At 44.0% G+C, this 20,266-nt stretch overlaps 2 protein-coding genes across 3 annotated transcripts; one reads left to right on the top strand and one right to left on the bottom strand.

The window, feature by feature from the left end:
• Nucleotides 1-571: 571 nt before the first annotated feature.
• On the bottom strand, nt 572-7,448 carry LOC108620163 (uncharacterized). 2 transcript variants are annotated; one of them, XM_089473847.1, is made up of 3 exons: nt 7,126-7,448; nt 6,670-7,067; nt 572-6,372 (listed from the first exon to the last, which is right to left on the bottom strand). In XM_089473847.1, the coding sequence occupies exons 1-3, from the start codon at nt 7,301-7,303 to the stop codon at nt 739-741; spliced, it is 6,210 nt and encodes a 2,069-aa protein (XP_089329973.1). In that variant the 5' UTR covers nt 7,304-7,448; the 3' UTR covers nt 572-738. The 2 variants fall into 2 exon arrangements, with proteins under 2 accessions (XP_089329973.1, XP_089329975.1); XM_089473849.1 differs by having other exon boundaries at nt 6,841-7,067.
• A 2,868-nt stretch (nt 7,449-10,316) lies between these two features.
• Nucleotides 10,317-12,647, top strand: LOC108618088 (ADP-ribosylation factor-like protein 15). Its single transcript, XM_018013995.2, has 3 exons — nt 10,317-11,439; nt 12,252-12,338; nt 12,405-12,647. Exons 1-3 carry the CDS (start codon nt 10,807-10,809, stop codon nt 12,489-12,491), a joined length of 807 nt encoding a protein of 268 aa, XP_017869484.2. The 5' UTR covers nt 10,317-10,806; the 3' UTR covers nt 12,492-12,647.
• The last annotated feature ends 7,619 nt before the right edge of the window (nt 12,648-20,266 follow it).

Genomic DNA, 20,266 nt, shown 5'->3' with positions numbered 1-20,266 from the left:
AATAGCGTATATCTTTTATTGAATATCATAGATAATATGTAGTATATCGTTTATAGTACATCTTATATAATGTATGTATGTATCGTATGTATATAATGTATGTATCGTACATAGTAGACCGTATATCATATATTAAGTTTTGTAAACCGTATATCACATATTCTATATCGTATATGAAAGCAGTATAGTACATTAGATATAGCATATCTCTTGGGATATACTATTAGATACTGTATAACGTATATCATATATCAAATATTGCACATATATTATGTATATCTATTGTCACGGTTACGATATCTACTGTATACTATATATCGTAGACTGTATATCGTATATTGCGTTTGGTATACAGCATATCACATATTCTATATCGTATATATTGGAAGTATATTTTTTATCGTACATCGGATATCATATATCGTATACCTTTGAATACTGTATATCGTATGCCAGAAAATCCTATATCGTATATCAATGATAGTATATCGTGTAGTAAACATTGCCTATTGTCAAGGTTATGCTAGTATATTATGTTTACTAACAACCAACTAAATATTAAAGCAACATCTTTTTACTGCACTTCCAATTTATTTATACTCGAATTTCGTTAATTTTTTCAGGCTAAACATGTATGAATTTATAAATATTTGTGTGTTGCAGGAAAATCTACCGTGAGAATGTGGCTCAGAATGAACATGACCATGAACACGTTCTATGAGTGCGTGAACATAAACTCTATCGGTTAGTATTACGACTTCTCTGTTTCGCACTGGATCGCGTATTCCCATTTACGCCACATGTGCAATGACCTTTTTGGGGAGTTTTGGGTCTCGGTTTTGGAGTAGCTGGGCAATCGTTCGGCTTGGAGCGCACCGGCTGAGGCGTTGGCGGCTCACAGTTTTCTGGCCTCGAATTGATAAGCTCGTCGAACGGCGCATAGTTATCCATTGAATCAAAGCCGTGGTATGAACCAGTTGTATCCTGCGTCTTATTTGTGGATTGAAGAGACGGCCCAAAGCTGGGCTCAGTGATGTCCGAGATCGCAGTGCTGTTCTTACGATTCGATTCACGAGGCGATTGACTGATGGGTGTGCTCTCGAACTCCGGCATCGATATGTCATTTATGGATTGAATGCTCTTCTTACCCGCATTCGAATCCCGTTTTTTGCTGTCCTGGGCACCTGCAACCCCCTGCCCAGAAGTCGAAGACTTCTTAGCCTCTACATCTACCGTACTTGGGCATGGACAATCGGTTGGCGATTGTTCATCTTGATTGTTCCGCTGGCCGGTTAGAGCACTACCCTCGCCTCTCTTCATACTAGGCGATGAATTCGTAGCTCTTGGATCGCTTTTGTCAAGCTGTCCCCGTTCCGAGGCGTTACCCTCCTCAGCGCATACATCGCTGCAAAACATTTCACATGGCTCACTCACATCCATGATATTTGACTCCACATTCGAATAATGCGAATCCATTCCCGATGGTGCGCTCACATCCGCCAAATGTTGACTGGCTTCCCTTAATCGCTCGGATACAATTTTACCGAATCTCGCGCTATTGGTCAGTATTGATGGCTCTGTAACATTCTCGATGTTCTCGCAGTTCAAGGTGCAGGTGGTGACTCGGGTGGTTTGCTTGGACTGTGAACGGTTTATGCTATTCGCATAGGATGGTGCACTGACATCTTGTAGCATTTCGCTAGGATAGGATTCTTCGTTAGTTAGTTTCGAGCACAATGTCGAAAATTGTGATTCCATTCCGGATGGTGCGCTCACATCCGCAAGACATTGGCTTTGCTCCGTAGCCATTTGACCATACATCGTGCTATTGGCCAACATCGATGGCTCTGTAATATTTTCGACGGCTTCACAGTCCAAATTGCAGTTGGTGTATCGGCTGCTCTGTTTGGACTGAGAACGACTTTTGCTAAATGGATATTCGGTTGGGTAGGGCTGACCTCTCGAGTCCAGTTGGCAGTCTACCCGACTACTGACCATTGAGGGGGCAGATATGTCGCCGATATTTTGTTGACTGATGCACGGAAAACTACGAACTTGTCGTGCCGCCGTGCCGCTGTATACAGAATTGCTCGAATTAGCCGTCGGTATCTGATATATACTTTTCATGGCCTGACTGTTGAAGCCAAAGCTGGGAGCACTCTCGTCCTCCAGAGCATCGCATTCATACGACGGCTCAGAGCGAGGCTTGCGCAAATTGGCTGACGATTCAAAGACCGGTGCGCTAATGTTCCACAGCTCCTGTGTGTTGCCACTGCGACCAAAGGAGGGCGGTGTCACGTTGCTCAGACACTCGCTAGTCATTGGCAAGTCTCGCCGACTCGAGGTACTGACAGTTGAAATGTTGCCAAACGATGGCATTGTTACATTTTGAAGGCATTCACTTTGAACTCGGCAGGAGTTATTCATAATCGGCGATTGTTGAACTCTGGAATTGGGGCCCTGCGATTGACTTCGTCCCATACTCTTGGAAGTCATGGTCGCAAATCCACTGCTGTTGTAAGAAGGCGCTGATATGTCACAGATTTGTTGGGACTGCATTGTCGGGCAACGAGCGCATGAGACACCCGATACACCAAAGGAGGGCATACTAACGTCCTCCAAACATTCCCTAGTGCCTGGGCTACCGCGCATCGAACGCTGTTGTCGGCTCAGTGTTCGTGCTCTCGAGACGCCCGATACATCCGCGAATGAAGGCATGCTCATGTCCTGCAGCCGACATTGATCTGAGCGATTCTGGATAGATCTTTGCGCGACTTGTGATGGCATAGTCCTAGTGAACGATGGTGCGCTCACATCGTTCAAGCACTCTGACGGCATGGTCTGCTGTCGTTGCGATGAGCCCGATACTTCCGCAAACGACGGCATGCTTACGTCGTATAAGCACTCATTGGTCATTGTATTTCCACGTCCACTGCTTGCGTACGATACAGGTGAGATGTCACAGATATTTTGGGACGGCATCGAACACTGTTGTTGCTGCTGGTTGAGGGTACGCTGCCTAGACGCACCCGATATTCCTCCAAATGATGGCATACTGATATCCATTATGTAGCCATTACTCATGTCTCCTGTGCCCGATTTGCAGGCATTCGAAAGTGCCATTTGCTGACGATGTGAACTTCCGCGAGAAATGCTCTGCGCAAAGGAGGGTGCACTAACATCGTTCAAGCATTCGGAAGCACAAGTGTTTGGCCTTGAGCACTCCAAGGACGCACCGTATGACGGCATTGATATATCATTCAAACATTCATTTGTCAGTCCTCCTGTTCCGCAGCTTTCCAATGATGGGGCAGAGATGTCACAGATATTTTGAGAGGTCATCGTTTGTTGCCTTCGTTTTGGTGTTTGCCCTCTTGCAGCTATACATTCAGCCGTACTATTCATTGGTCCACGACTACGAGATGCTGGTGTTGAGCTCTTACAAACAGTCTTCGTTGTTATCGATCGCTTTTGACGTATTGGAGTTTTCGCTTTTGAGGATCCCGATACATCGCCACAGGTAGGCATGCTAATTTCATCTATGATCTCAGAAGTTGTCGTTGTCGTTTGACATTTTTCCCCGCTATCATTTTGCCTTGACCTTTGCCGACGTTGCGGTGACCGGCTGCGCAGCGTGCTGTGTGCAAACGACGGTGCACTAACATTGTCCAAACATTCCGCGATTGAAGTCCGTTGCCTTCTGGATGATGTCGATACCGCTACACCTGATGGCATTGTCACATTTTCCAAGCATTCACTTTTCGATGCACAACGTCCACTGCTATTAAAAGATGGAGCTGATATATCACAGATATTCTGAGTTGCCATTGACTGCTGCTGGCGTCCGCTACTAGCAAAGGACGGTGCCGATACATCACAGATATTCTGAGAAGGCATCGATTGCTGTTGCTGCCGCGTTGGAGTCCTGGGTCTTGAAGCTCCAGACACTCCACCAAAGGATGGCATACTCATATCCTCCAAAAACTGACTATAAGAAACTTCTTGATCACAGCATTCGTTATTCATTGTCCCACGGCCACTACTAGCAAAGGACGGTGCCGATACATCACAGATATTCTGAGAAGGTGTTGTCTGTAGCTCACGTCCACTGCTAGCAAAGGACGGTGCCGATACATCACAGATATTTTGGGAAGGCATCGACTGCTGCTGGCATCCACTGCTAGCAAAAGACGGTGCCGATACATCACAGATATTTTGAGAAGGCATCGACTGCTGCTGACGTCCACTGCTAGCAAAGGACGGTGCCGATACATCACAGATATTTTGAGAAGGCATCGACTGCTGCTGGCATCCACTACTGGCAAAAGACGGTGCCGATACATCACAGATATTTTGAGAAGGCATCGATTGCTGTTGGCGGCCACTGCTGGCAAAGGACGGTGCCGATACATCACAGATATTCTGTGAAGGCATCGATTGCTGCTGACGTCCACTGCTGGCAAAAGACGGTGCCGATACATCACAGATATTTTGAGAAGGCATCGATTGCTGTTGGCGTCCACTGCTGGCAAAAGACGGTGCCGATACATCACAGATATTCTGTGAAGGCATCGATTGCTGCTGACGTCCACTGCTAGCAAAAGACGGTGCCGATACATCACAGATATTCTGAGAAGGCATCGATTGCTGTTGGCGTCCACTGCTGGCAAAAGACGGTGCCGATACATCACAGATATTTTGAGAAGCCATTGATTGCTGTTGCTGTCGTGTTGGAGTCCTGGGCCTTGAAACTCCTGACACTCCACCGAAAGAGGGCATACTCTCTTCTTCCAAGCACGGACTATAACAAACCTCTTTACCCGAGTATTCGTTACTGATTGTTCCACGTCCACTGCCAGCAAAGGACGGTGCAGATATATCACAGATATTTTGAGAAGCCATTGATTGCTGTTGCTGCCGTGTTGGAGTTCTGGGCCTTGAAGCTCCAGACACTCCACCAAACGACGGCATACTCATTTCCTCTATAAACTGGCTATAAGACACCTCTCTACCGCTGTTTCCATAGGAGGGTTGGGTGACGTCATCTAAGCATTCATTAGTCATTTGTCCCACTCGGCTACTTTCATATATTGGGCCTGATATATTACACATATTTTGGGCTGCCATCGAGCGCTGTTGACACGACGGTGTTCTACCTCTCGATGCACCGGATACCCCGCCAAAAGAAGGCATGCTGATATCTGTCAAACACTCACTGGGCATCGGTCCTCGTGTAGAGTTTCCAAAGGACGGCATAGTTACTTGATCTAAATATTCTTGTTGATCGTTTTGAAAGCACGGCTCCATTGAGCAGCACATCGATTTCGCCGGCATCGAATACTGTTGACGTGTCGGTGTTCGCCCTTGGGATGCATACGATACTCCACCAAATGTCGGCATACTAATATCTTCAATGAACTGATTATTTGTGGAACATTCAAACGATGGCATCGTGACTTCCTCCAAACATTCATTTGTCATTTGTGCTCGTCCACTGTAGCCATACATTGGCATTGATATGTTCTCCAAGCATTCACCAGAACCTGGACCCTGTCCATACGATACGTACGATGGGGCTGATGTGTCACAAATATTCTGCGATTTCATCGAACGTTGCTGCATTGATCTAGCTGTAGCACATGATGTCCCCTCGAAGGAGGGCATACTGATGTCGTCCAGAACTGTTGAGTTTAAATTACTCTGTGCTAGCATCGATCTTGGTTGGCTGCGATACACTCTACTGCGAGCAGGACTAGATCCAAACGACGGAGCACTGACGTCGTTTAAGCATTCACTGGTCATATAGCCTGCTTGCCTATTCGGTACTCTGGACACGTTGCCAAATGAAGGCATTGATATATCTTCCAAGCGATCATGCGACATCTGGGTAACTTGTCGTCGCGATGCACCAGAAGATCCCATACAGCTTGGCATCGAGACATTGTTCAAGCATTCATTGGTATATTGCGTTGGCTGCCGGATCGAGTCACCATTCGCACCACAAATGCCACTCGGCATGGATACGTCTGCCAGATTGCTGTCGGCGAAGGAGGGCGCACTGATATTTTCGAGGCAAGCACTTTGATCCATCGACCTCTGAGCTATACGAGTGCTCATCGCTGGGTGGCTATTGTCATAGAATGGGGGCATTGAGATGTCTGCTAAGTTCTCGCTCTGATCTGGCATATTGCAAAATTGAAGATGTCGTCCGGCTGCAGGACCCTGTCCTGGACAGCACACAGGGGTGTTATCCAAATTAGCCCCTTGATCATTGGATACCGTGCTCGTCTCCTCAACACGACTTGTCACCTTTCCGGATTGATCCCGTTGCGTCGTAATTGTGCGAACCGTGGTAGTTAAGATATTATTATTCTGTGTGCCAAAGGATTTTTACTTTTATTTAAAGTGAATGTCAACTAGTAAATTGCGAAAGTCTCTAGTCGGCACTGACCGACTAGAAGATACCCGCCAAAAGCTGATCTCTAAAGTTCAAATGCTAGTTCACACAACACGGACGGACATGACAGATTTGTGAATTGTGAGCACCTTCTCTCTCTCTCTCTCTCTCCCTCCCTCTCTCTGCCTTACTATTTCTCTCTCTCGGTTAGACACATTGACAAAAAGTCAATGTACCCTTAGCTTTGGGGGTAACTTTTGTACTATTGTTACCTTTTCTGTGCTGCATTTGTCGAACTTTTGATCGGGCATTGAATTTTGATCTGGATCTCGGCAATTCCCTGCTGGCAATAGATCATAGTCGCAAGCGCTCAGCTGGCTAAAATCATGCACAACCCTCTGCTGTATGCTACCCGAACAGTTATTGCTATCTTTTTCACTCACACTCGAGTCTGCCGTGGTGCACAATTGTGGCGGTGTTACATTATCCAGGTATTCTCCACACGAACCAGACATTGGCGATGGCATACTCATTTCGAACTGCGGCGCCGAGACATCAGCCAAACATTCGTCTGTTAAATTGTTCACAATGGAAGTTTCAGTTGGACGATACATGGGTCTACGCGGTTGGGCCATCCGCATCGCATTCATTGCCTCAGCGTCAGTTTGATCTAAAAATCGTTTGGAATGGTCAGTTTGGTTCGGAATACTCTAAGCAGCTCTACGGACATGTCATGTTGCGAAACATGCGGGGATTACGCCATTCCTCGTTGCCGGTCAAACCAAACTCCCGGGGATCATATTTACGCGGTTGTCCGCAGTATCCGGGATGGAAATGCTCTGGCGTATTCACTAAATCATTTTGTGGCGACTGTCCGCTGGGCGTTTTACAATGCGGATTCGACATGGTAACATGCGATGCTTCCAAAGAATTTTGCTATTGAGTTTTAGCCTGAAAAAAAAAAAAAATTACGAATTCTTTGCCAGTCGAAATTTGTGCTGAATTGAAGTGTTTGGAAGTACTCGAAGTGAGCAGAGAAGCCTACTACAATTTCCATACATTCTCTATTACTTGTCTTGCTCTACCGTTCTTTGTAAGTCATAAGTCATGTCAATCAGGCTATCAATCATAGTCAATTAGAGTTATAGATACTCAATCAGAGTCACTCGGCTTAATACTTAGTCAGTGTATCGCTCAAAGTCAGTCGATCAGAGCCAGTAAGTAAGTAAAATTCTGTCAGACTCAGTTAATGTCAATCAATCAATCAATTAATCAGTCAATCAGCTTGTCAATCCCAGTCAGGCAGACATGCTCAGTGCAGTTGCACACTCAGTAGGTAAATGAGTGTCAGTCCATTAACCCATTAGTCATATCAAATCGGTCAATCGATCAGTCACGCTTAATCAGTCGAGTCAGGCATTCAATCAGAGTCAATCAGAGCCAATTAGTTAGTCAAAGTCAATCAGTCTATTAGAGTTGGTCAGCCAGAGTCAGTAAGTCAATCAGACTAATTCAGTCCAGATTCATTCCGTCAGGTAGTCAGTCAACCATTCAGTCAGTCAATCTCTGCGAGCCAGTCTCAGTCAATCTGCCAACTAATAAGCCCATCTACGCTTCATTCATTCAGAGTCAGTAGGATTCCATCAGTCAGCCACTGCCTCAGTCATTTATTCAGTCAGTCATGCATCTCCGTTGGCTACCACAAATCCAATTAATAGGTGAATAGTTTTTCATTTCTTTTCCTCAGGCACTTCATTTACAGTTTTCTTAAACTTGATTGGCTTTTAGATGCCTGACTAGCATCCAATTCTTGAGAGCTCGTCTGCCTCGTGTGTGCGTGTTCGTGTGTGCGTGTGTGTGTGTGTGTGTTTAGTGGTCGGCTTGTGGGCTGGCAAGGCGTCACACGAAACCGCTTTCATTTCCGCTAAACACAATTGCATCATTAGCGATGCAATCTCCGTTACTTAACGTAACCGCAACATGCCGGAAATGAAATCCGAGGCAAGCTGGCGCGCCCAGCGCTAAGCTCGCTAAACTTTTCCAACGGTGAACGACTCGACAAGTGCGCCAAGCAAAGCGCAATGAAAAATAGCAAAAAAATACAAGAACAACAACAACAGCAACGGCAACAAAATGAAAGAGAACCAAAGGAAAATAGTACGAAAAATAAAGGTGGCGCAACAAAAAGGAAATATGACGTCTCCGCGTGGCATAGTCAAAGAGCAACTCGACTCGAGTCCAGGAGCCACTCGCACAAGGCTAAAAAGGAAAACAACCGGAAAGCAAACGAAATGATGCTGCTGCGCACAAATAATCGAATAATGCCATAGCTGCCATCATATGCCCACGACTAGCCGAGTGGCGCAGGTGAAAGGCAGGTGTAGTCGCTGCCGGCCAGCCCGGACGAGCAGCGCCCACGCAATGACAAAGGCGGCGACGGTTACGCGGTGTCGCTTCATTGGGCTTGATGCATATACTTGAGCAAATATTTGAGGAGGCACACGGACACGGACGAGGGCTGCTTAAGGAGTACAATAGAATATGAGAATAATATGATGTATCCATACTCATTCGACGTTTGCAATGGGGTGTATTAGTTCATTCAACTATGTAACATTTATCAAATATATTTTACACATCCCTTCTTTACCTCAACATACACATAGCTTCGAGCTACCCTCGCAACATTCACTTAATATGGTGTCAAATGAAATGTTTTCTCTTTAGCTGCGAAGGTGCAGGCAATCAGCTAGATATTTGCATATACACATGTGTATGTGTGTGGTTGTGTGTGTGTATGTGCACACCTTTCAAGCTGCAGATCTTCTGGCTAAACGGACCACGCCTCCGCTTCTAAAGCCCCCCTCAAAATGGCCAGCGGTACGGAGCTGAATGGAGACGGAGCCATCGAGTTAGCTGAGTGTACCTCAGGTGACTGACATCATATTCATGCACACGTCTCCTCTGGGTCAGGCGGGCGAGTGGAGCGGGCCGGTTGCCAGAAAGGAGCTCACACAAAAGAGTTGCCAAGCCTCAAGGCCACAGACATTGGTAGGCGGAGCAGCAGAAGAATGAGGCGAAGGAGTGGCAGCAGGAGGAGGAGGGCGGGTGGCAGGGCGACAAAGTTTGGTAAACGTTTAGCTTGCTTACTTTTCAATTTGAATATGCCTCGTTCGCTGGCCTCTCTCTGTTTGACTTCAGTGGATGGCTGGGCGGCTGGGCGGCTGGGCGGGCCTGGGTGGGGCTAATGGGGCATGACAGCATAATGCAATGCAATAATACAAAGAGCTTTCTTTCGCTTAAGCTTCAAGGCGATTAGCAAACATGTTAAAAAAAAAAAAAAAAAAAAAAACAAAAAAATAAATAAATGATTGCCACATCGAAGCCAGCGCACAGAAAAATTACAGCAGCTCTGTAATAATGATATCATGAACTTCATTATGACGTTAATTTTTATTTTTACTTAATAATAATTTAGTAAGACTAGAAAATGCAATGCATTTCATATTTATTCATATATATTTAAATGAGTTAAGAAATATATTTGAGAAATATAAAAATGAATTATAACACAAGTATATTCATTGAGATAATTTATATGCCATATACCATAATTATAATAATATAATACATATTCATATAAGTACACAAACTGAAAAATATTCTATTTAATTTGTAATATATTTATAAGATATAAACAAGTAGATTTCATATATACATATGTTTACATATATATGTATATTAATTATTTAAAAACATATTTATTTTCTTTAAGTATTTAAAATTAATACCAAATAGTTTTTTGTTTTTTTTTTTTTTTTTTTTTTTTAATGGTAAATTTGAGCGTGGAAATTTTGTATTAAATAAAGGTGAATCAAAACAAGTTCAAAAGAGGTATTAAATTTGGGACAAGACGCCATCTAGCGATAAGTTTTCTAAGATTGAGCTTTTTCGAAAACAGACTGTTAGCCACAGCTGTTAGCGACAGCTGTTAGCGACAGCTGTTAGCGACAGCTGTTAACAACAGCGACTCCTGTAAAGCAGCTTTTATTGAGAGCTGTTCTAAAACAGCAGGGAAAATGTTAACTTAACAGTTAATTAACAGCAAATGTTGCCAACAACAGAAAGTTAATTTTTCAAAAAGAAATCAGTTTAAGTAATACGAGTTAATTTTTGTAAAAGTTTCCATTTCATTGAAATGCATTAACATTGGCTACGTGTCTTAGCCATGGCAACAGTTAAGGCCACAACAAAAGGGGTTGCCCCGGGCAACGAGGCGGCCAAGTCAGCTGACGGCCTCAGTGGCTGGTAAACAAAACAATTGAAGTCGTGTGAAAATCAACGTCCAAAATAAAGCTGAAACTATTAGAGAAATTCAAATCAGATCTGGAGGGCAAACCATGTGCTAAATGGGCCAGCTGAACTGCTTGCCACGCTGGTGCTGCTCCTGCTGCTCCTGCTGCTGCTGCTGCGAGAGGACGCCGCAGCTGCCGCCGACAGCGCGCTTCAAGCTGCTGCTGCTGGGCGTCGCGGGCAGCGGCAAAACGCAGCTGGGGCATCTGCTCAGCGGCGAGGAGCGCGACGCAAACGACATGGGCGCCACGAATGGCGTTCGCTGCTATCGAGTGATGCATCCGGAGGCGAGTCTGCTGCTGACTGAGGTGGGCGGCAGCGCGGATATGCAGCGCATCTGGCAGCATTACTTTGCCACCTGCCACGCGCTCGTCTATTGCTTCGATCTGAGCGCCAGCTACGAGCAGCTGTTGGCCAGCTTTGAGCTGCTGCGGCGCTGCCTGCAGCATGCCACGCTGCGTGGCAAGCCCGTGCTGCTCGTCGCCACGCGGCACAGCGATGCCGTGCAGCTGTACGATGTGGAGAATGCCTTCGATCTCGAGCAGCTGAGCCGCTCCTCTGGCTGCCCCCTGCACATCTGCCACATGGCCGGCGAGGAGCTGCAATTGGGCGTGGCCTGGCTGCGACGCCAGCTGCAGGAGCTGGCGCCAGCGCTAGATCAGCGCATCAAATATGATGTTAATATGCAGGTACGGGCATTCGATCTGTCTCTCTATATCTCTACTTTTCTCTCTCTCTCTCTCTCTCTCTCTCTCTCTTCCTCTCTTTTACTCATTTATTTTTCTCTCGCTGTAGCTAACAGTCTCTTTATCGCTTTCGATTTTCGCCTACTTTTATTTAGGGATATTGCTCTCTTACTTACTCACTCTCTTTGCCTCTCTCTCCCTCCCTCTCTCTCTCTCTCCCTCTCCCTCGCGCTCTTTCTCTCTATCTCTCTGTCATTTTTTCTTTTCCTGCTGCCTCTACCTCAATCCCTGTTTTTAATTTTCTGACCTTATATTCCTTTATCTTTCTCTCTTTCTCTTATTTTTTTTATCTCTCTCTCTCTCTTTCTCTCTCTCTCCCTCCCTTTCTTACTTTCTATCTCTATATCTGTCTGTCCTTTCCTTGTGACGTAATGTCTTCCATTTTCCGATTCTCTCTCTCTCTCCCTCTCTCTCACTCTCTCTCTCCCTCTCTCTCTCTCTCTCTCTCTCTCTCTCTCTCTCTTCACATGCTTCTCTCGCTCGCTCGTTCATTCGCTCACTCACTCTTTAGACACCTAGTCTGTATGTTTTCCTTCCGACAATTTTCTAGCTTCAAAAGCTTTCCGCTCTTCTCTCATTTCGTTTCTTTTCTTACACTGGAATTTCTTCAACTCTCTCCTTCTCTCCTCACATGACACACAGCTTTACTTCACTTTCTTTCTATTCCACCAACTCACTCTTTCAGCACTCTCCTGTTCATTAACAATTTAATCCACTCACTTCCTCTCTCTCTCCCTCTCTCATCTTTCCAACAGTCGTGGGAGCGACGCAACCGCGCTCTGCTCTCTAACGGTAAACAGACTCAGCCGCATCGGCAACGCTTTCGACGTCGCCATAGAAAGGTAACGTTATACATACGATCGACTCTATTGCTCTCGCTCACACCGCTTTCTCTTCTCTCCCTACAGCTGTGGCCCATCCAATTGGCCGGTGACGTCACGCAGCCGCGTCCATCAACGGCGCCGGCAGCCATTTTTTCAGTGCGCCCCCCATGAGAACTGCCTTCGATTCAATGTTCAGCAAGATGTGCCAAAGATCCATTTTTTTTTTTTTTTTTTTTGCTATCATAGGATTACAATTAGAATAATACTAAAGCAATAAGATCTGTTCTTTTTTTTTTTTTAATTAAATAAATAGTAAATGCCTGTAAATGCTGCAATACTTGAAGTAAACTCAGCATGTAGCAAATATACAATTTTAAAGGTGCTGCGGCATCAAATTGCTGCATTTGGCATCCAGCAGCAAGAGCTGGTTAGCTGGTTAGCGGGCGGATGCTTGCAGATTCTCCCACCCGGCTAACTGCCAGACGATGATGTATTGCAGCGCAGCAATAAGTAAACCACAAGAACACCTCGCACACACACACACACACACACACACACACATGCACAGGCATATTCAAACAATTACAAACACCAACAAAGATTGCAAGAGAGAGAGGGAGAGAGAGAGAGAGGAAGCGGAAGAGGAAGGGAGGTACGTAGAGCGCCGTTGACATTGATGATTGCGGCTCGTCGTCATCATCAGCGTCGACGGCGACGGCGACGTCGGCGGCGGCATCGGCGGCGGCTTTATTGTTGTCGTTGGTGTCTGGAGACGCTCGAACGTGTGCTCATAATAATCCCGATATATAAGCCAGCAAAAAAACTCGCCGAGGCAAACACACGCACACACACACACACACATACAAATAGAACATGTGTCGCCGTGTGTTGTTACGAAAAGTGTAAAATAAGCATCAATCATCGCTTATTCGAGTTGTCATCAATCACACACACGCTGCACACACACACACGCACACACACATACACAGGCAGTGCAAAAAGTACAACAACATGAAGCAACAAGCGCCGCTATCCTTGGTGGTTAGCTCTTGTCGAGCGTCGGCCCTCTCCCGTTCGCTCGCTCGCTTAGCGTTTACAAATTTGCTGCAGCCTTTAAATTTGCAACCCCTTTGCCTGGACACAGTCGCCGGCCGCCCCGCAGCACTACCCCTAGCCCTAGCTGCAGCCCTATATCTAATCAGCTTTGCGGCAGTTATTAAATCATCAGGTTGCACGATCGGGCGCCCATCCGCTGTCACATGTCTGTCAACAGTCAGCAAAGGACACTACAACAACAACAAAATTGGTATAAATTTATATGCGAGGGTAGGCTGAGCTGTTTGCGATCTACAGCAAAAGTATTTTCATATACAAAGTCTTATATTCTTACATATTTTTGTATAGTTTTTTTTTTTATTATTACATTTTAAGTTTGAAAGAATTTTGTAAACAATTCTGCGAGAGTGGTCTGAACAGTTTCTGTAACAAATTTCATTCAAATTATAGTTTTCATATATTTATTTATATTATTTATTTATTACTAATAAAGTAATTTTCATATAAAGATTTTTGTTGACAGATAAAAAGATTTATACATTTCACTTAAGTGAGGTCAGATTAATGAGTTTCAGACTAACATATGCTGCAAAAATAAAGAGCATATTTATATTAATTTTTTTACATACAAGATATACATACATATATACCTAAATATACAAGTCACATTTACTACAGTACATTCAGTACTCATATCAATTTTTTTTAAATTTTTTTATTTGCTTTTAGCTGGAAATTTGTCGAGCAGACCTCGCATGTGCTTGCATATGTTTGCATGTATTGTGCGTAACCAAATATGTTCTGCCCTGGCCCTCTGCGTGCGTCAAGGCGGAAAATAAAGATTTAATCGGCATTTACGTATAATATTTTTAGGTTTTTATGATAATGCGCTCTTCTTCTTCCTTTTTTGCTTTTTTTTTTTTTTTTTTTTTTTTTTTTTGGCAGATATGAAACTCAACGAGCGACCCTTCAAACGATTGAGCCTGTCATTTGAGCGTGTGTGTAGAAACCGTGCTCAGAGCCAAAGAATGGAATATGCGAACTTTTATATATTTCGAGCGGTATTTGATAAAGAAAAAGTATTTTATGTCCCTCTCTGACGGGGGTGGGGCAGCAGGATGGCTGAGGTAACTGATTAACGTGTCCCAATATGCCCGAGCATGAATCACACTTCAACTATTTGAGATTACAGGCCAGGATTGGAATGACCAAAGACAGCAAAGGGTACAAAGAACAAGTAAGAAAGCTCTAGTCGAGACTGCTCGACTACGAGATCCCCTGAACCCTTGGAGTGCTAGCTATTTCAATAATTTTTCGCGTCTTTCAGCTTACACAAGAAACACACACACATACACAAACACATACACATACAAGCACCCACGCATAAACACGCATGGGCTGCAGTGTGCGCTTACTATGAGAACTTAATTGTTTAATAACTTTTTTTGTGGACGTACGATCTTCATGAAACTTTCAGATTATGATTATAACATGAATATGCATGTAATTGCCAAAGCACAAGTCTCTAGTATTTGAAATACGCGTTTTACAAAAGTGAGGGTGAGGGGGGTGAATTTAGAGGTGGGGGGTAAATTTTAACAAAAACCGAAATTGTATAAATTGCATATAAGCATACATTCAAAATTTGGAGACTCTAGCAATAAAGGTGTAGAAGATATAATTTTATAACTGGTTTTCGATAAGGTTTTTCATCGATAAAAAAAGATCGGGATGAGTTATCGAATTTTAATGATAAACTCGATATCCGCGCTGTAATTACGAACATTTTACAAAAAATTTGAAGTCTCTAGCTCTTATATCTTCGGAAATCGACGCGTTCAAACATACGGACAGACGGACAGACGGACAGACGGACAGACAGACAGACGGACAGGGCTAAATCAACTCAGCTCGTCACCCTGATCAAGAATATATATACTTTGTGGGGTCTGCCACGCCTCCTTCTGCCTGTTACATACATTTCAACAAAACCATTATACCCTGATTTCCCATTTTCAATGGGTTCAGGGTATAAAAAGGAAAAGAATGATAGCGAAAAAAAGAGAGATGAGCAGAGTGAGAGATCGAAGGAAGACAAAACGAGTAGAGAAACTGAGAGAGAGAGAGAGAGAGAGAGAGAGAGAGAGAGAGAGAGAGACTAAGAAATAGAGCGAGAAAGAGAGAGATGCAGACTGAGCAAGAGAGCGAGGGAAAGGAAAAAGACAGATATTAGGATAAATGGAAACACATAGAGAAATGAAAAGAATACAAAGAGAAAGAGAGACAGAAACAACAAGAATGAGAAGCAGAGAGAAGTAGCGGTAACAGAGAATGGGGCACAAAGAGTCAATTGCAATCATTATATTATCATGCCATCCTTGGCTAGTTGCCATGGATCGAAGCATAACAATGGCCAGCCGAAAGGGCAACGAAAGGTGAAATGGGTTTTAATTTCAATTTGTACAACAATCCCGTTATATCAGAAAAGCTTAGGGCTGCCGCTGTTTTTATATAATTTCGTATGCGGATCTAAAAACAAAGTAGAAAACCCGAAATGCCAACGCAACTGGGCAGACAATCAAATAAAGTCACGCCGCTTTAACATTTGCGGTCGGCAGGACGATGCGAGGGACGAAGTGATGGACAGTTTTAGCTGTGGGTAACACGATATGCACACACACACACACACACACAACATAGACACGGCCACAGAGGCAATGCAAAAGGCTGCAGGACATGTACACGAAATTAATTTGCAGCGAAGGGCATGGCACGCGCTCTCTCTCTCTCTTGCTCGCTCTTTCCCTCTCTCTCTCTCACACACACACTTTTAATCCAACATGATATGATGCTACAGCAAAATGCAAAATGTAGCCGGAGTCCAGCTGCTGAACCTGAACCTGAACCTGAATATGCCGCCACGCCCCCACGCCACGCCGACTGACTGCAACAAAAATCAGAAAGCGGATTAAACGTATTCGTGAGAATTCGTCAACGATTTCACACCTGTTCGACAATCGCGCCAGCGAGTGGGTGTGTGTGTGTGTGTGTGTGTGTACGTGCGGTTGTGGGCTGTAGGCGTGGTCCGGCATAAAATGCCAATTAGAATTTCAAGTTCGCAGTCCGTTGGGCTACGCCACGCCTTTGGGCAACATCCCCGACTTTTTCGCCAACGCAAATTGTTTATCGCCTTCCGGGCGCTTTATTAACTTTACGGCTGGCCGAACTCTGACCCGTAGTCTGAGCAGGGATCTCAACTCTCTATCTCTCCGTCCCTCCCTCTGTCTCTACTCCGCCTCTCTCTCTATCTCTCTCTCATTCTGTGGTCTCTCCTGGTCAGCGGCATTTTACGGACTTTCGATTTTCATGTGTTTCAATTCGATTTGCTTTGGTTTCGGTTTCGCCACTTCATTCCGCTTTTCCTTGTTGTTGTTTTTCTCTCGCACCTTTCTGGAATCATTTCCTTCCTTTACTTCCATTTCATTCAATTTGTTGTTGCTGTTGTTTGTGGAACCCTTTCCCTCCGGCCGAGCGGAACGCGGAAATGCACTCAAAATATTAAATGCTTCAGTAGTTTGCAATTATTGTGCGCGTTGGCCTTGTGCTTAATTTATAATACGACTCCGGCGTGAGATTCTGCTACAGGAGTCCGCCGTACTCGCACAGCTGTCCGGCTGCTGACCATTTGCTCCGCCACTCGCGTCCCTTTGATGATTTCACATTGAGCACACGCACTTTTTTAAAGCATTTACTTAAAGTCAATAGGATTGATGGCTAGTTGGGAACAACTAGGACTGGGACTAGAGAAGGACTAACAAGCTAATATCTAAGAGTTACTAATATGCGATAGTAGTGGGTGATGTCCTGCCAGAGGCAGGGGCTGGGCTAGGCAGAGGTCCATGGCTCGGGTAAATCGAAGTCAAAGTCGAAGTCGAAGTCGAAGCCAAAGTAGAGGTCAAAGTTGCCCTCAAGTTGTCTGGCGCAAAACTTTCAATTGCTGCTGGGTCTTATCTTTATTATCGTCGCTTTTATTACGCTGACCATACCTAAGGAGGGGGCGTGGCAGACGCAACCGGAGCAGGGGTGTGTATTACTCATAAAGTATGTCATGTGTCATAAATGACAGATTCTTAGGCATGCTTCATTGATCCTTTTTTGGCCGCAACGCTTTTTACGATGCCACCACAGAGGCGAGCAGAGATACGACACAAGATGCTGTGTATGTGTGTGTGTGTGTGTGTGTGAGGCAGAGAGAGCGAGAGATAGATGCTAGCTAAATTGTTGCAGTATCTGCCGCACACACACACATACACACACGCGCGTGTTTGAAGTTTGCTTTTGATAAATGAATGGATTTTCAAAGGCGACGTTAATGAAATACGCACACAACACGAAGCACACACACACACATAGCTCAGACAGAGGATGTTGGCCAGCTCGGCATGTGTTCCGTGTGTGTGTGTTTGTGTGTGTGCTTCTATATATCCTTCAATCTATCAAACTCACGTGTCCGTCGTGTCTCAATTTACTCGCTTAGTTTATGCTCAACTCGAGGAAGGCTTCTGCCTGCTTGCCTCTCTGCGTTGCCAAGTATTTTGATAGAGTCCGTTTGGCATATTTATGAAGTCAACGCAGCGGGCATTGAAAGGACACGAACAACAATGAGCAGCAGGAGTGAGCACAGAGCGAAAGGCGGCAAGAGATAGATAGATATAGAGAGCTACAGAGAGGGGTGGCCATCGAAGCAATGAACCCAGTTGGCCTTTTAGCTAATGCTCTTGATTTTTGCATAGCAAAAATTCCAAAGCTAGAAATTACTCTATTTGCATCCGAGTGAGAAGTGGGATTGAGACATGAACACAAGCATGTTCTGCTCAAATGAACCAGTTCAATTGATTTTAATGTCGAATGAGCTACGGACAGCATACATAAATCTCAATTTGCTACAGTCAAATCGTAGATATGCATTTGAAAATATGTTATCGATATGAACTATTGAGAAATCATTAGTTGTTATCGCTATCGATTAAAATTTAAATTTCTATTCTGCTACCCGAGCAAGTGAATGTTATGTGCACCAGCTACATATGCTCATATCTTTGCTATCAACTATCGATAAGTGACATAAAGGTGTTTCTGTAATGGCTATCGACTGTTATCGAATTGATCTGTCATGAATCTTCGTTAAAATTGCTTAAATTAAGTAATGTCTACTTATATGTTTGCTATACATAGAAACCAACTTCGTTATCGACTATCGATAAATCTTGTGTAGCTTGCAACAGCACTTAAATTGCCTTGCCACAGTTGGAACGGGTTTAGACTCTCCCTCTCGCTCTGTCTCTATCACGACCTCTTTCTCTTATGCTCTCTATCTCTCTCGCTCTCTCTCTCTCTGCGTTTCACTCTCCTTATCTCTGAGGCAATCCAAAAATACTTAGCAGCCACGTCAAATGTCACTAAATAATGCAGAGAACCAATTACCAAGGCGAAGGCGAAATCAAGTGATCCCACTTGCAAATCCGCATTGCTCTTGTTGGTGTTGCAGCACTTCTCTTAGCTGCTGTTATTGTTGCTGGAACTGAAGCTGAAGCTGTTTGCGCTTTGTTTTCGCCTGCGGTGCCTGGGCGCTGAAAAGTATGCCACATCGAAAATCGAACCAAAAAGCAAAAGCAAAAGCAAACGCATTAAAAGCAACTTAATAATTCAGATCGAAGTCAGCAATCAGCGCCGCTGACATGTTGACAAACGACGCCGCCAACGACGCGGGCGATGCGGGCAAACAGCTTACAGCATACAGCATACAGTATACAAGCGGAAAAAAGTAAAAGGGGGCGTGGCTGGGCTGGGCTGGGCTGGGAGGTGGCGGGGGTAGGTCACGTGAGGATGAGGACAAGAGATTTACATTTTCAAAATCGAATGGCGACATAAGCCACCGCAAAGCAAAAGACACGCAACCACAGCCATAATGAAATCCATGATAAACAAGATAAACGAACTCAACAAAAAGTACATGCACACACACACACACACACGGAGAGAGAGACACATACTGGCGCACACTCTATCAATATTTATGCATGTGTGTGTGACGAGAGAATATCGCACGCTTGTCATATACTCTACTTAAAAACATGCGTAGTTGCTTTACATATATTTAAGGAGAGCTTGGACTGAGTGAATCCTTTCGACTAATCTTAAATGAATCATTTCGATGAATCATAAATTGATCATTTCGGTGAATCATATATGAATCATTTCGATGAATCGTAATTGAATCATTTCGAGGAATCATGTCGATGAATCGTAAATGAATCATTTCGATGAATCATATATGAATCATTTCGAAGAGGAATGATATATTAATCATTTCGATGAATCGTCAATGAATCATTTCGATGAATCATATATGAATCATTTCGATTAATCATGTATGAACCATTTCGATGAATCATATATGAATAATTTTGATGAACCATTTGTGAATCATTTCGATGAATCATATATGAATCATTTCGAAGAGGAATGATATATTAATCATTTCGATGAATCGTAAATGAATCATTTCGATTACTCATGCATGAATCATTTTGATGAATCGTCAATGAATCATTTCGCTGAATCATATGTGAATCATTTCGATTAATCATGTATGAACCATTTCGATGAATCATATATGAATCATTTCGATGAACCATTTGTGAATCATTTCGATGAATCATATATGAATCATTTCGAAGAGGAATGATATATTAATCATTTCGATGAATCGTAAATGAATCATTTCGATTAATCATGCATGAATCATTTCGATGAATCGTCAATGAATCATTTCGATTAATCATGTATGTACCATTTCGATGAATCATATATGAATCATTTCGATGAAC

Source organism: Drosophila arizonae, chromosome X, assembly GCF_054131065.1.
Source record: "Drosophila arizonae isolate 15081-1271.41 chromosome X, UAZ_ARI_1.0, whole genome shotgun sequence".
NCBI lineage: Eukaryota > Metazoa > Arthropoda > Insecta > Diptera > Drosophilidae > Drosophila > Drosophila arizonae.
This window is presented reverse-complemented; position numbering and strand designations above follow the sequence as displayed.